Source organism: Tetrahymena thermophila (genome assembly GCF_000189635.1).
Source record: "Tetrahymena thermophila SB210 genomic scaffold scf_8254697, whole genome shotgun sequence".
Classification (NCBI taxonomy): Eukaryota; Ciliophora; class Oligohymenophorea; order Hymenostomatida; family Tetrahymenidae; genus Tetrahymena; species Tetrahymena thermophila.
This window is the reverse complement of record NW_002476463.1, coordinates 438632-452402: the sequence shown is the minus strand read 5'-3', so window position 1 is coordinate 452402 and position 13771 is coordinate 438632. Positions and strand designations below refer to the sequence as shown.

Below are 13771 nucleotides of genomic sequence, written 5' to 3'. Positions count from 1 at the left end.
TTCAATAGCAGATAATTTTTCCCTTTAATCATCCAATTATTTATATTCGTCTTTCTCAATTAAAAAAGCTTCGCAAATCTCGTCTCTCATCAATATTTAATTACTATTAACCCTCATTTCAGGAAGAAAAATGGAATATGCATAATTTATATCATAGGTTCTCAAATAATCAGCAATTAAATGAGCATATATTCTTTAATTTCTGTAAAATTCCTTTTGGCGCAGGCTTTCAATTTCCTCTTTTTTAGATTGATTAATCGCTGTTTATGCTGCTTTTAATTCCTTCTCCGTTTAGGTCTATTATTATAATTTATCTACAATTTATTTACGAAGATTCACTTTCATTCCATCCATAATGCCTGTTTATTTAAAGCTTTCAAACAGTTGCTTCTTGAATTCTAAATCTTCGTTCTACCTAGCCAAATCGGCCTCAGTGAACATGTTGCTATTCATAAATCTTCTTTTTAACCAGTAGCTACAAAATAAAGTATAAAATTTAAATTTTGATTACTAATAAAAACTTTAATATCTTTTTAGATGCAAATAAATTAAATAATTTTGAAATACAAATGAATGATTACTATCAATCACATTTGAAAAATATAAGTTTTACATGATATGTAAAAATCTTGCTTGAATTATCAAATACTACAATCAATCAATATTTATTTTTTGAAAATTAAATTAAAAATAGGCTAAATTATCAGTAAAAATAAAACTTGATTCTGACATTTTCGCTTATTTTTGTTGCTATTGTTGATGAAAATTTAATTTTTTATAATATAATAATTATTTCTTTGATTTCTTTAGTTAGATAAAAATAAATTATTTTAATAAAAGCTTTGTTTTTATTATTATTTAATTAGCAAAATCTAACTCTAAAATAAATTACAACTATTTCAAAAGTCTTTTTAATTTTAATGAAAAAAATATCTTAAACAAAATAAATAATAAAAATTCAAATCAGTTTTGTTAAAATTACATGAGAATTGTATTTACATCCAAATAACTTAAATTTTGATCAAATTATTTTTGTTAAAAATTCCGAATAAAACTAAATTTAAAACAGAAGAAGATAGATGGATATGTTTTTTAAATCTTTAACTAGATATCTACGAACCATCTCAAGCATTTTACTTTTGGTAAATTTTGTTGTTTCAAATATAACTTATAAAATTGTTTTCTTTCATATAACTATTAAATATCACAATCAATTTTATGAAAACCAAACAAATAAATAAATAGAATGCATCAATAAAATTCATACAAATCATAAATGATTAAATTAGAATTTTAAAATATTTAGTTCTTTATAAATTTATTGAATTATAAGATTGAAAAGGACACTGCTTGAATTTAAAGTACAGCTTTATAATATAAATCAACAATTTAAGTCATATTCCAATTGTACTCGCTTCTACCAATAAAAATTTATCTGTTAAATAGCTCTAGTACTATTTATTCATATTATTCAGGATAATAGCAAACAAAATCAATTTGAGTAATATTTACTAAAAACTGTTTGTCTTGAAGAGAATTCAAAAATGTTTATGATAAATCGCATTTTTCATTATATTCAATTAAAAAATTTTTTTTTAATGGTTGTGTAAATGTTCTTGTAGCATAAAGAGAATAAATTTCCTGATTTTTGAAATGATATAATAGACATTAAGAAAAAAGAATATATTCTTCATTTCCAAATAGTTAAAAGCAAATTTATATGCACTTAATATTCTTGTATTTTTATTTAAATTTCTATTAAATATCTTAATTAATTAAACTTTTGAGTTAATTAATTGAAAATATATCTAATTATGTTGGACTTATTAATATTTTCTTCTGCTAAAACAAAAATAAACAGCAACTTAACAATCCAAGTATCAAATCATTCACTTATAATTTACTTTATTAAATATTATTATATGATAATCCTATGAAAATACAAAGGGTGTAAACTTTAATTATGAATAAATTCAAATTTTAGATTTAGAAATGCTTTGAACCAAATAATGAAGGAACATCTGAAAATAAATCTATGCATAAGTAAGTATCAATATGAGACAAAGTAAAGAAAGAAAGTATTAAGCTAACCAATATGTGATCAGATTATTCATGTGTCAAAATTATCTAAATTAAAAAAAGCCATATTTAAATACCAGGATAAACAACTAATAAAATAATTGGACTTAGATTAAAGCTACTGTTTATATTAACTAAGATCTTTGCAAAACTAATCAAGTGAATAGCACTAATAACTAAATTAATTATAAATGTCTTCAAATTAGGCTTATTTATCATAAATATGATATTAATAGATAGTAATAATATTATGCCTAAGCAAATTGCTAAGAATATAAAGAAAATTTTTATCATTTATTTTATCTTTCTTTATATTAATTGTTTTTTTTAATTTTTTTTTTATTTTGTTGTTGAAAAATTAATTGAAAGTCAGTCAATTCAATTTAGAAAAAACAGATAAATTAATTATATGTTATTTTTCAAAATCTTGTAGTAATATGATGGTTTTAGACATTTTAGATAGACAAATTTATTTGTGAAAATTCGAATTAATTTTAAAATCCTTATTATTAAAAATATTCAATTAAGCATTTAAAATTGTTTTAACTTAAAGATGTAAATAGATTTTGCCAAAAATATTTGGGAAACAAACTAAATCTGTAGTTAAATTCTAATTTAATTTTTTGAATAGATAAAAAATAAGATTATTTATATATATAATCAATCGATGTTTAACTACTTTAATAAATATTTAAAAATATCTTTTTAAATAAATAATTATAAAAAAAATATTTTTAATTTTTTTGATGTGAAATATTTGGATATTTATTTGATATCATATTGATTTATTAGTTATATTTTAATAAAATTGAATTATATATTTTAAATGAAAATTATGAAAAATTAAAAATAAATTATAAAAATAGAATTAAATATGGTTATTAATGAGGTATAATTACTTAATAAATAACTAATTACATTTCAAATACATCTTTATTAAATGATATAATAACTATTAAAAACTATTAATCAAAGTTAAGCTCTTACTTAATAACTAACTAACTTACTTACTCAATTAATTTATCTCTAATAGCCTTTTGGCTGATTATTTTCTTAGTTATACTTATTTCAAATGTTTGACTTTCTTAACAAACTAATAGAAGAAGTAGAGTTTGTGGAGGTGCTGTTATTAGAATCTTGAACAGGAGTAGGTGGAACTGGAGGGTTGAATACTGAAGTGAGTAAATCAGCTAATCTATAGCCTCCTAGTGCAATTTACTGCTTGATCATTTCATACTGTAAATTGTCCCATTCAGGAGTTACTTTGTTAGTTAATTTTAGGTAAGGATAAATATCTCTTACTGCTATTTCATAGCTTTCTTATGCCCACATTTCAGGTAAAGTAATATTGACTCTTTCATTAAAAAAAGATCTAGGATATTGAGCTCTGAATGAAGCTGCAAAGTCAGTTACTTGCTATTCTTATTCTTAACTCAAAGGACGACTGAAGTCAGCTAAACGAAGAGCCCCGCTATCAAAGTAATAGTGCAAAACCATTGAAGTACCGTTAAGTAAAATAACATTTTCTTTATTACCACCAAGATCTCCTTGATTTGTTGAGAATGTGTAATTGAAAAGATTTGTGTTGTGGAGAGGTTAATGCATATCACCAACAATATGAATTAAGTAACGCATCATAATAGCCTATTAAACTGAAATGTTATCAGGATTATTAATAGGAGTAGTATTATTCTTTTAGAGTTCTTGAATACATCTCTTTAATGCGTTGATGCTATTGTTATTTAAGCTGTCTTAGTCTAAGACTACATAAAGACCTTCTTCATTGATAGGCTTGTTGAAGAAATGCCATTTATCCCAGAAATTCATTGCAGGGTCTTTGATGTCGTCTGCCCAACTAGCAGCCTAAACAAAAGTTTAACTTCTAGCATCACATAAGGGATTTAAAATGGTAACATATTTCTCGATTTTTAAGTAGAGAGCAGGATCCCTGGCTAAAATTTCTTACTTTGCAACTTCTACGGTGATCATATGACCTCCATCCCACCATCCAAATACTGATGAAACTATCAGAAGGACTGCAAATATACTTTAAGTCTTCATAGATTAATAAAAAGGAATTTATAATATAAACAATTACTTTTGTTCTATAAAAATTTCAATTTCTTTAATTTCTCCTTATTTAATGATTATAAACAATTTAACAATTAAATTTAATTCTTTTACAATTCTAAAAAGATCTATCTAAACAATTTCAAATCACTCATGGTTCACAAAGTCTGTATAAGGACAATTTTAAAGCAAAAAATTATAAAAAACATAAATAAGATTTTGCACAAAGAATAGAAAATGCTAATGTTTTGAAACAATTAAAATTTGATGCAAATTAATTGTATTAATTAATTTTCATAAAATTTAATTAAGATCAGATTTTTTTGGCAGGTAGTTGTCTAAATATAAAAAGATTAAACAGTGTTTGAATATTTGTTGCTAAATGCTTAATAGTTTGTAAAAATACAATAAGCCTAATTTATTTAGTAAAGGTAGAATAATGATTGCTATTTTTAAAGAAGCAGAGCAATTAAACTTTTAATCTAAGAATAAATCTGCTGTTTATAAAAGATTTTACTTACTAATTATTTAAATAAAAATATGAGGATTCAATCAAAAAAAAATTTATTAATTGAATTAATTATTAAAAGTTTTCAATTAATTGTAAGGCAGCAACAAGCAAATATTTTTTTTTATTTGTTCTATTTTAATTCTTAGAGATTAGAGTTACAGATTTTCTTTCTTGATAGTAAAAGAATAACCTTACTCCATTTAAAATTGATTGATAAAAATCCTAATATATTTCTAAAAATATTTGATTGATCTCAAAAGATATAACACTTAAAACTATATAATGAATAAAGGTAGATGATCAATTATAATCTACACATTTCAATTAAAATGTGCGAAATTATAATTTAGTAGAAAAATAAAATTAAAATTAAGAGTTATTAACATAATTTTTTTGCGCCAACCAAAAATTTAATAAAAAAATGTAATCATTCATTCAGATTACATTAATTTACGAGCTTTGATGGTAACGAAAAAGAGTTTTAATATACAAAATTATTTAGATTTAGTTGAGTCCCTTTTTTAGATTTATAATTTTTACATTTGATTTTATTAAATTTAATCTATTTATTTATTTGTTTACTTGATAATTTTATATGTTAGAAATAGAGAGAGTTGTTGATTTTAAATTTTAAATATTAAAATATATTTAAATAAAGATAATAATATTCAATTTTAATCTTTTTAGAGATAAAAAATACATGTTTTTCCATGTAAATGAGTTGAATTTTGAGAAATTTTATTATAAATTTAATAAAAACCATGAGTAAAAAGAAACAATATTTAATAATTTATTAATATATTTTCTATAAAAAGCTTATCAAGTTAAGTACCCAAATTTCATATTCATTCAATTTTTTGTTTGCTTAACAATTTCAAGCAATAATTGTCTTTCTAAGATTAGAAGTAGAATTAGTTTAGGTATTTGTAGATTTAGTTTGGTTAACTGGTGCAGTTTAGTTTTAAAAGATACCAAGTAAGATATCAGCAAGTCTATAACCACCCAAAGCAAGTTATTACTTGATTATTTCGTAGGATTCAGTATCCCATTCAGGAGTAATTTGATTAGTTTTAGTAACAAAAGGATAAATGAAATTGTGAGCAATATCATAGGATTCTTAAGCCCATTGTTCAGGAGTGGTGACATTCATTCTTTGACCGAAATAAGATCTGGGATATTAGGCTCTGAATTCATAAGCTAAAGCAGAAAGATTACTTAATTTTTCTTATGTAAGAGGACGAGGGAAGCTGTCAAGACGAGTTGCGCCACTATCAAAATAGGAGTGGAGAATCATAGAAGTCTTGTTGAGGAGTAAAATTTTTTCCTTGTTACCACCTAAATCACCTTAAGTGTAAGTGTAGTTGTACATATTAACATTATGAAGAGGTTGATGCATATCACCGACAATATGTATTAAAAGACGCATCATAATAGCTTATTATACTGATATATTCAAGTTGTTTTAAAGAGGTAAATAATACTTTCTAGATAACTCTTAAATAGCTCTCTTGATGCCAGTAATACTGTTGTAGACTTGGTTGTCCTAATCCAAAATAACATACAAACCTTAAGGATTTTCAGGCTTGTCATAGAAGTGCCATCCGTACCAGAAATTCATAGCATCATCCTTGATATCATCAGCCCAACTAGCAGCTTAGACAAAATCTTAACTTCTTGCATCACAGAGAGGGTTAAGAATAGTGACGTACTTTTCAATTTGTTCGTAAAGAGTAGCATTTCTTGCAAGAATTTCTTACTTAGCGATTTCAGCAGTCATCATATGACCACCATCCCACCAGCAGCTAACTCCTGCGATCAATAAAATGCAAAGCAAAAAGGTATTTCTCATATTTTGTTTTACTTTATTTTGATTAAAGTTTTAATTTTTTAGATTGTTTTATATCTAAACAGAAATCAATCAATCCAAATTTAACTCACTGACATGCATGCATTAAGATTTTTTCTAATTAAAGAAAACTAAAATTGGCGAGTTTTAACTAAATATTATCTTCTAATAAACTGAGTATGATGTTTTTATTCGAAATCTTTCTTTCTAGATACAAATTTTATCGAACTTTAAAAGTTAACCACTTTTTCTTTAGGGGGACTAATTATTAATCTAGTAATCTCATTTATTCAAAAGGAATTATCAAATATTTCATTAACATTTTTGACTAAGAAAATTATAAAATACATAGACAGATTTACATCTTATCTCCGCATGTTTAAAATATTCACAAAAATTTAATCAATAAAATACATTTTGTCTTAAGAATAATTTATTTTCATAAATCCTTATTCATATTTTTACAGAATCATTAACTCGATTTGCTAAATGATTTAAGTTTATTTGATTAAATGTAATTCTTTAAGACAATTAAATTCATCTAATAAACAATAAAAAAATAACAAAATAATAAAACTAGTTAAAATTTTAAATAAAATAAAATTAAAAAACAATTTATTTGATATTGTTTTTAATTTCATGATTCATCATTCATTTTTTTAAAAATATTTTAAGGAATAAAAAACCATGATCTTAAAACTATAAAATTAATAGAAATTTTATTGTAATTTGTAAATGAAAAAATATAATTCTTTTATATGTCTTAAATAATTAAAAAAAAATGTTTGTATTAATAAATTTATCTATTTTACATTTATTTAGAATGTAAATTTTTCAATTTGTTTTTAAATCGAAATATAAATTTAATTATTAGTTTTTTCATTAATTTTAATTTAATTAATAAAATATATTTTGCTTTAAGACTAATTTATGTATTTTTACATAATTATTAACTCAATTTGCTAAATGATTTAATTGTATTTGAATTAAATGTAGTACTTTAATTCATCTAATAAATAATAAAAATGAGTTAAAAGCTTTAAATAAAATAAAATTAAAAAACAATTTGTTTGGTATTGTTATTACTTTTATAATTTGTCAATCATTTTTGTTTTATATTTTAAGGAATATAAAATCTTAATGAAAATATTGTAAAATAATAGAAATTTGATATTATTTTATAAACGAAAAAATATAATTCAATTCTATTTAATGTTCTTTTATAATTTAAATTAGGAAGGGTTGGAGAATAATTAATTTATCTATTTCACAGTTATTTTGAATTTAGATTTTATATTTTTTGTTCTTAAATGAAAAAATATATTTAGTTATTTACTTTTTTCATTTAAAGTTTTTTACTTTATTAATTTTTGTATTTTTACAAATGAGTTCAACTTTTGATAAATATAACCTACTAAATAAAGAAGCTTTAGAGAAAAAAGAAATTTTAGAGAACCATTGGCTAGATTTAGAGGAAAAAAATTAAAAATACTTTAACCATGTCAAGGGGGATTGCTTGTGCAATATTTGTTCTTGCGGAAAATGTAAATGTAGAAGCCAAAAATTATAAATACAAATTTAAGCAGCCCCATAGTCAATTTATATGAGAAGTTACAGCCCACCTAATAAAAATTATAATGCAGGAAATGGAAGTATTAAGGAATAAGTTGATTAAACAAAATCTGTATTAAATTTAAGATTTACAAATGAAAAAATTGGCAGTTCTTCCAGATCTCTTGAAAGTAGAAGTAATCAAAATGGAGATTTAAATTCGAATACAGACAGTCTTACTAGCAGGGATATTGCGAATTACTATCCAAGAATGTTAAAATATGGTAACGAAAAACCTTTTTATGATCCATCACCTAAATAGAAAAATCAATAATTTACTGATGAAGAAATAAATCAGCTCTGCTCTAAAACAAATTTTTAGAGAGACTTGGACAATCAGATAAGAGTAACTTAGGCTAGAAACTAAAATAATTATAAAACATCAAGTTTGAAAGTATAGCTATCTCCTTCTGAGGTTGACTCAACTTACAGATAAAACTATGCATAAAAAAATGTTAAGTTAGATGAGCCTATAATTTAATTATAAGAACTACCACCTAATGTGCGTTCGATTCCTTTCAATATCAATTCGTTTTCAAGAGTTTAATCTCATAAAATGTTTGAAGAACTTGGTCATCTTAAGGATAATGTTTTATATGATTAAAATAAATGTAATTTTGAGTAGAAGGTAAACAATGAAAACGATAAATCAGCTTTGAATTTAGGCTAAAAAGATTTAGTTAAATTTTTAAACAGACATAGGTCATTCAGTCCAAATCAAAGAAGTCAAATTCAAAATAATGATTATGATAAGGAAAAAGTTTCATTCAAATTAAAATAGGTGCTTGAAAGAAAAAATGATTTAACTCAAAATGACTTCATTAATTATGCTCAAAAAGCCGAAAAATTATAAAAAACTGTATTTTCTTGCTATGATAAATTTGTTGAAGAAGATACAGCCTACAAAAAAAATCATTGCAATTAGGAATACTAAAGTAAAATAATAAAAATTTCTAAAGATTAAGAATATAATTACAATTAAGTAGATAACCTAATTAACTAAAATGTCTAAAAAATAAATAAAGTTGGATATTTTTTGCAAATTCCTAGTTATGAAGGATAATTTAATTCTTAAAATTAAACTAGCTATTAAAAAGACCAAAAATATATTGAACTTTGTCCATCTCGAAAAGCAAAATTATGTCAATCTCCTGATTAACCAATTTAAAACTGTAAAGAAGACGATTTAGAGCTACTACCAAGAAAATATTACAATCATAGATATTACAGGCCAATCAAATAAGTATCAAATCAATCCAAATAAGGTAGTAAAATAGTAAAAGTCAAAATAGATCCATAAAAAGCTGACATCCCTGCATTTATAAACTAACTCCAATAATAAAAAATCTAAGAAAAAATTAAAAATAAATGAATAATATTAAATTTTATTATAAATAAAATTTAAATTTTTAGAAAATATGTTTTACAATTTAAAAAAAAAGGTCTAATAAAATACATTTAAAAAAAGATAAATCAAATTCCAAATAAATTTTAAATACTCTAAATCCTCAGTAATTAATGTCAATAAATTGTAAAAAAAAATTTCAGTTTAGTTCAATATAAGATTTCGAAAAAAAAAATTCATAATCAATATAAGAATTATTTGAAATATCACAAATCATGATATTTCAAATACAGGAACAGCTATATTTCTATGTAAAAAGTAAAAAAATTATTTATCTATATTTAATTTGAATGATTGTGATGAAATTTATTAGAAATAAGATACATTCACTGAATTAAAAATACAAAATAAAATAATATTTATCTAATTATTTACAAAACAAAATAAGTTTGAAAGAAAATTAATTCTTGTTTTAATAAATTTATTATATTTTAATCCATTTATAATATTTTCTTAATTTTATATTATAAATTCTTTATTTATTTATCTATCTATCTATTTGTTTTTTATTAATGTATTTATTTATTGGTTGTTTTATTTTATAAAAAATAAGTTTATTTGTTTTTTTAACTAATTTGTTAATATTAAAAAATATTCAAATTAGTTTTTTTGGGTGCCTGTATCTTTAGTTACTCATATTACTTTGAAGGAAAGATAAGAGGTCCTTTTATTTTTTAATTTCACTGTCTTCTATTTCTTTTATTCTATGAATCATGTTGTTTTTTCGACTCTCTGGAGATTGTTGCATTCCATATAGCTACTACATGGAGTAATTTTAAATAGGATATTGCTTTTGCATATCTGTAGAACCGCTCTTGATAGGACTTTAAGACAGATGCTTTGCATATTATTGTTATTACAGTAAATTATTAGGAGATAAATAAGAAAGTGACTGGGATGTATCAATATTTTTTGAAATTTTGCTTGAATTTACTTTAGATAATGAAGTCCTTCCTGTACCATATTCATGATAAAGAAAGTTGCTTTCATTTTTAAATAATGATTAGGGGTTCACCATAACAGAATTTATTTCGTTCCAATTTAGATCAGTTGACTGATTCTAAAATATATTGCTGTTTTTTTTGTTAGAATTTATTGAATAATTTTAAGGTTGCTGGTGATTATGAACATATTTTTTTTAGAGGGCTACTTATTAACTCAGATCACCCGAGTCATAATCTAGTTAATGGAGACGGCTTTAGCCAGGTGATTTAGATTAACCGTTTCCGATGCTAAGCTACTTATGAGAGCTAGGCACTTCTCTAACGTTGCTGGGGTTACTTCCAAAGTATTGGCTTTTGTTGACAGAGAAATTTTCTCTTGTCAAAGGTAAAGACATTTTTACTTTAATTTTATGAACATCGTCGATTTCCAAAAACTAATAAAGTGCTTCTGTCTTATCAAAGCTGGTAATTAAAAGATTATTGTTGTAATACACAACTAATGCAATTTTTTCAAGTGAAGAAATAAACTCTGTAAAATGCATTTCCTTTGTACTAATTGATCTATTTAAACTTTTAGAGTAAATTTAGATAGCAATATTAGCATCAAATTAATCGCTAAATAAATTGAATTAATTGCAAAACATCATAAACTGTTAAGCGTTGATTGTATATGCTATTTGTTATTCTTGCTTTTTATAATTCTAAGTGACAATGTCAAATCTGCTCTTTTTTTCTTTCTTTGGTTCTAATTCTTACTATTCTAAGTTCAATTTGGCGTAGTTATTAAATATAATACGCAAGTTTCTATATCTTTTCTCCCTATGATCAATTACATTTTTAAACATAACTGAAGGCTATAAATCCTCAAAAACAAACTATTCTTTGTATCCTGATGACTGATCAATTTTTTCTTACATTTCTTTTCTCATCGCTTCCATAAGCTTTTCCATATCCTCTTTTTCTTTTTTAGTCTTTTCATTTAGCTTTTTGTCAATCAGTTCTTAAAGTTATCTTTCCATTTCGTCTTTTGGGATACTTGGCTCTTTTGGTTCTATTTTTATTTCTGGTTCAGTCTTTTTAAATCAAAACAAAAATTTTTAGAAAAAAAATTAAATTTTTAAAAACAAAAACTAAATAAATTTATTTTACTATTGGCGGAGGTGGCTATGTGTTAATTACAACACTATCTTGCATTTGAAGTTTTTGTAGCCTAAGTCTTTCAGCTTCGATTCTAGCAAGCTCTGTTTTGACGAATTCTTAGGCTTTTTCGATCGCCACTTTTTACAAATTCAAAACTGTTTCATCGTTTAGATCATCAGGTAATTTTACCATACTTTTTTATGTCATTATTGGAGGCATAGAAAATGGAATATCTTTTTTTTTAATCTATTCGGTTTTTTCTTTTGTGTAGCCATCATGCAAAGAAAAGTATCTCGTGTAGTTTTTAAATATTGTTTTTGCTAATGAAATTTATGCATCATATTTTTAACTTCTTTTTTTGACAACTTCTTCTCTCGTGTCGTTCACTTTAAGCATTTGATTTAAGTGCAAGTCATAGCTATCATAATTAAAATTATTCATCAAGAATGTTTTTTTATCATAATATCTGATAAATTCATCACCCTTTTCACAGATTAGTTGAAGGGCTTGTGTAATATATTTTATTTCATCTTCTTTATGGAGAAAGCTGATGTCTAATGAAATACAACCAAGCATAGACTCAGAAGATCCTATAGAATTTAGCTGAGAGGCAATATTTTTTGGAATATTAAGCATAACAATATTGTCTGTGAGGTTAACATTTCTCTTCATAGTTGCTTAGATTCCAAATATGTCATGAAGAATTTAGCAAACTAAATCTGGATGCAGATAAGATTTATTTTCATTATCGAAAATTTCACTGCCTGGAACATAAATATTTAAATGGATGTTTCCATACGAAAACTCTGATTTTTCGGAAACAACTCCCCATATATTAATATATCGAAGGACGCTTAATTTGCGAAGAGCTTTATTGGCAGAAGCTACTTCCTTCAGCAATAAATCTATGTTTTTCTTCTCTAAATCTCTAATTTTTTCAAAAGTAATATTTTCCAAGAGCTGCAAGGATAATGCCACTCTGTATAATTTAGTAGGATCATTATTTTCAGTAAGCGAGTCAAGGATATTATTGCAGTTATCTGCCAAAGGTCTTTAAGGAGCTAAAACGCTAGTTGCACTCTCTTTTTTACTGATAAGTATGTTAGTAGAATCAAAGCCTCCGCCAAGGAGCTTAGAACTTTGAAGGATGAAGAAATCTACATCTTTGAAAACCCCTTCTTTTGCATCTATTTTCTCTCTTTAAGCTAATTGAGTAATATCAAGACAAAAGTAAATGCGAATGTTCTTATTTCTCAAAGCCATTTCTGCTCTTAAACCAATAATGCTTTGCACTATGCTTTCTAAATTTGGTATTTTCTAGCCAGTGATATTAGAAACAGCAGAAATGCTAACAATGTGCAAATCTTAATCGCTTGACTTAGATATTTTATCAATAAGTTGAACTCCATTAATCTCTGATTGCTTATTTACTTCAATAGAATTCATATTGCATCCATAAAAAGCCCATGGTAAAATATTATAATAACTCTCACTGCTCGTTACATAAACTTAAGGTACTCTATTAACTTCTGAATTAAACGCTCCATTATTGTTTTCTTCTTCATCTTTATATCTTCTATTTGGATAATTTATTTATAAAATCTTTCCTAGATAAGTATACGGCGAAATTTCATTTGATCCACATTCCTCAATTTAATATTATTTCGAATTCAGTCCAAAAAATTCAAGTATTGTGTTCACGCTGTAATGATACATATTATGTGTTAAATGACCATCATATGTTTACTTTTAAGTTCTTTAGTTTAAGTGAGCTCTTAGCTTTGCAATCGACTCCTCTATAGGTTTGTAAAGTCTACCATTACTTTATAAATCACATGAAAGAGAACACATCTCACCAAATGGTGTATCTATTCTTTCAGCAAAACCTATTATTTTTTCAATGATTTCATCAACGCTCAAACCATTAGATTACTATTTCTATGCCATCTTGTATTATTCTTTTAACTATATTTATCTAGCTTGAATTGACTAAATTTTTTAAAAGAATATTTACTTAATAAAATGTTTCAAGAAATCATAATTGAAATATTAAAAATAGTTATTTCATCATAAAGAGAAAGAATATTATAAAATGAAACTATTTTTACATTTATTGTATTAAAATGTCAATTTTGCTAATATTTTTCTGTGGTTTTTTATCTGTT

General features: G+C 24.2%; 5 protein-coding genes across 5 annotated transcripts; 2 read left to right on the top strand and 3 right to left on the bottom strand. All coding sequences in view use genetic code 6, as the record gives it.

The window, feature by feature from the left end:
• Positions 1–1720: 1720 nt before the first annotated feature.
• On the top strand, positions 1721–1967 carry TTHERM_000088099 (hypothetical protein; the record flags this gene model as incomplete). Its single annotated transcript, XM_012796748.1, has 2 exons — positions 1721–1877; positions 1948–1967. The coding sequence occupies 2 exons, from the start codon at positions 1721–1723 to the stop codon at positions 1965–1967; spliced, it is 177 nt and encodes a 58-aa protein (XP_012652202.1).
• Positions 1968–3147: 1180 nt separating this feature from the next.
• On the bottom strand, positions 3148–4140 carry TTHERM_00088110 (p1/s1 nuclease; the record flags this gene model as incomplete). Its single annotated transcript, XM_001012760.3, has 1 exon — positions 3148–4140. The coding sequence occupies one exon, from the start codon at positions 4138–4140 to the stop codon at positions 3148–3150; it is 993 nt and encodes a 330-aa protein (XP_001012760.1).
• Positions 4141–5534: 1394 nt separating this feature from the next.
• TTHERM_00088120 (p1/s1 nuclease) lies at positions 5535–6563 on the bottom strand (the record flags this gene model as incomplete). The annotated part of the gene is made up of 1 exon (XM_001012761.2): positions 5535–6563. Exon 1 carries the CDS (start codon positions 6507–6509, stop codon positions 5535–5537), a length of 975 nt encoding a protein of 324 aa, XP_001012761.1. The 5' UTR covers positions 6510–6563.
• Positions 6564–7830: 1267 nt separating this feature from the next.
• Positions 7831–9489, top strand: TTHERM_00088130 (hypothetical protein; the record flags this gene model as incomplete). The annotated part of the gene is made up of 1 exon (XM_001012762.2): positions 7831–9489. The coding sequence occupies exon 1, from the start codon at positions 7891–7893 to the stop codon at positions 9487–9489; it is 1599 nt and encodes a 532-aa protein (XP_001012762.1). The 5' UTR covers positions 7831–7890.
• Positions 9490–10117: 628 nt separating this feature from the next.
• TTHERM_00088140 (hypothetical protein) lies at positions 10118–13553 on the bottom strand (the record flags this gene model as incomplete). The annotated part of the gene is made up of 2 exons (XM_001012763.3): positions 10118–11539; positions 11616–13553. The coding sequence occupies 2 exons, from the start codon at positions 13551–13553 to the stop codon at positions 10118–10120; spliced, it is 3360 nt and encodes a 1119-aa protein (XP_001012763.2).
• Between the last annotated feature and the right edge of the window lie 218 nt (positions 13554–13771).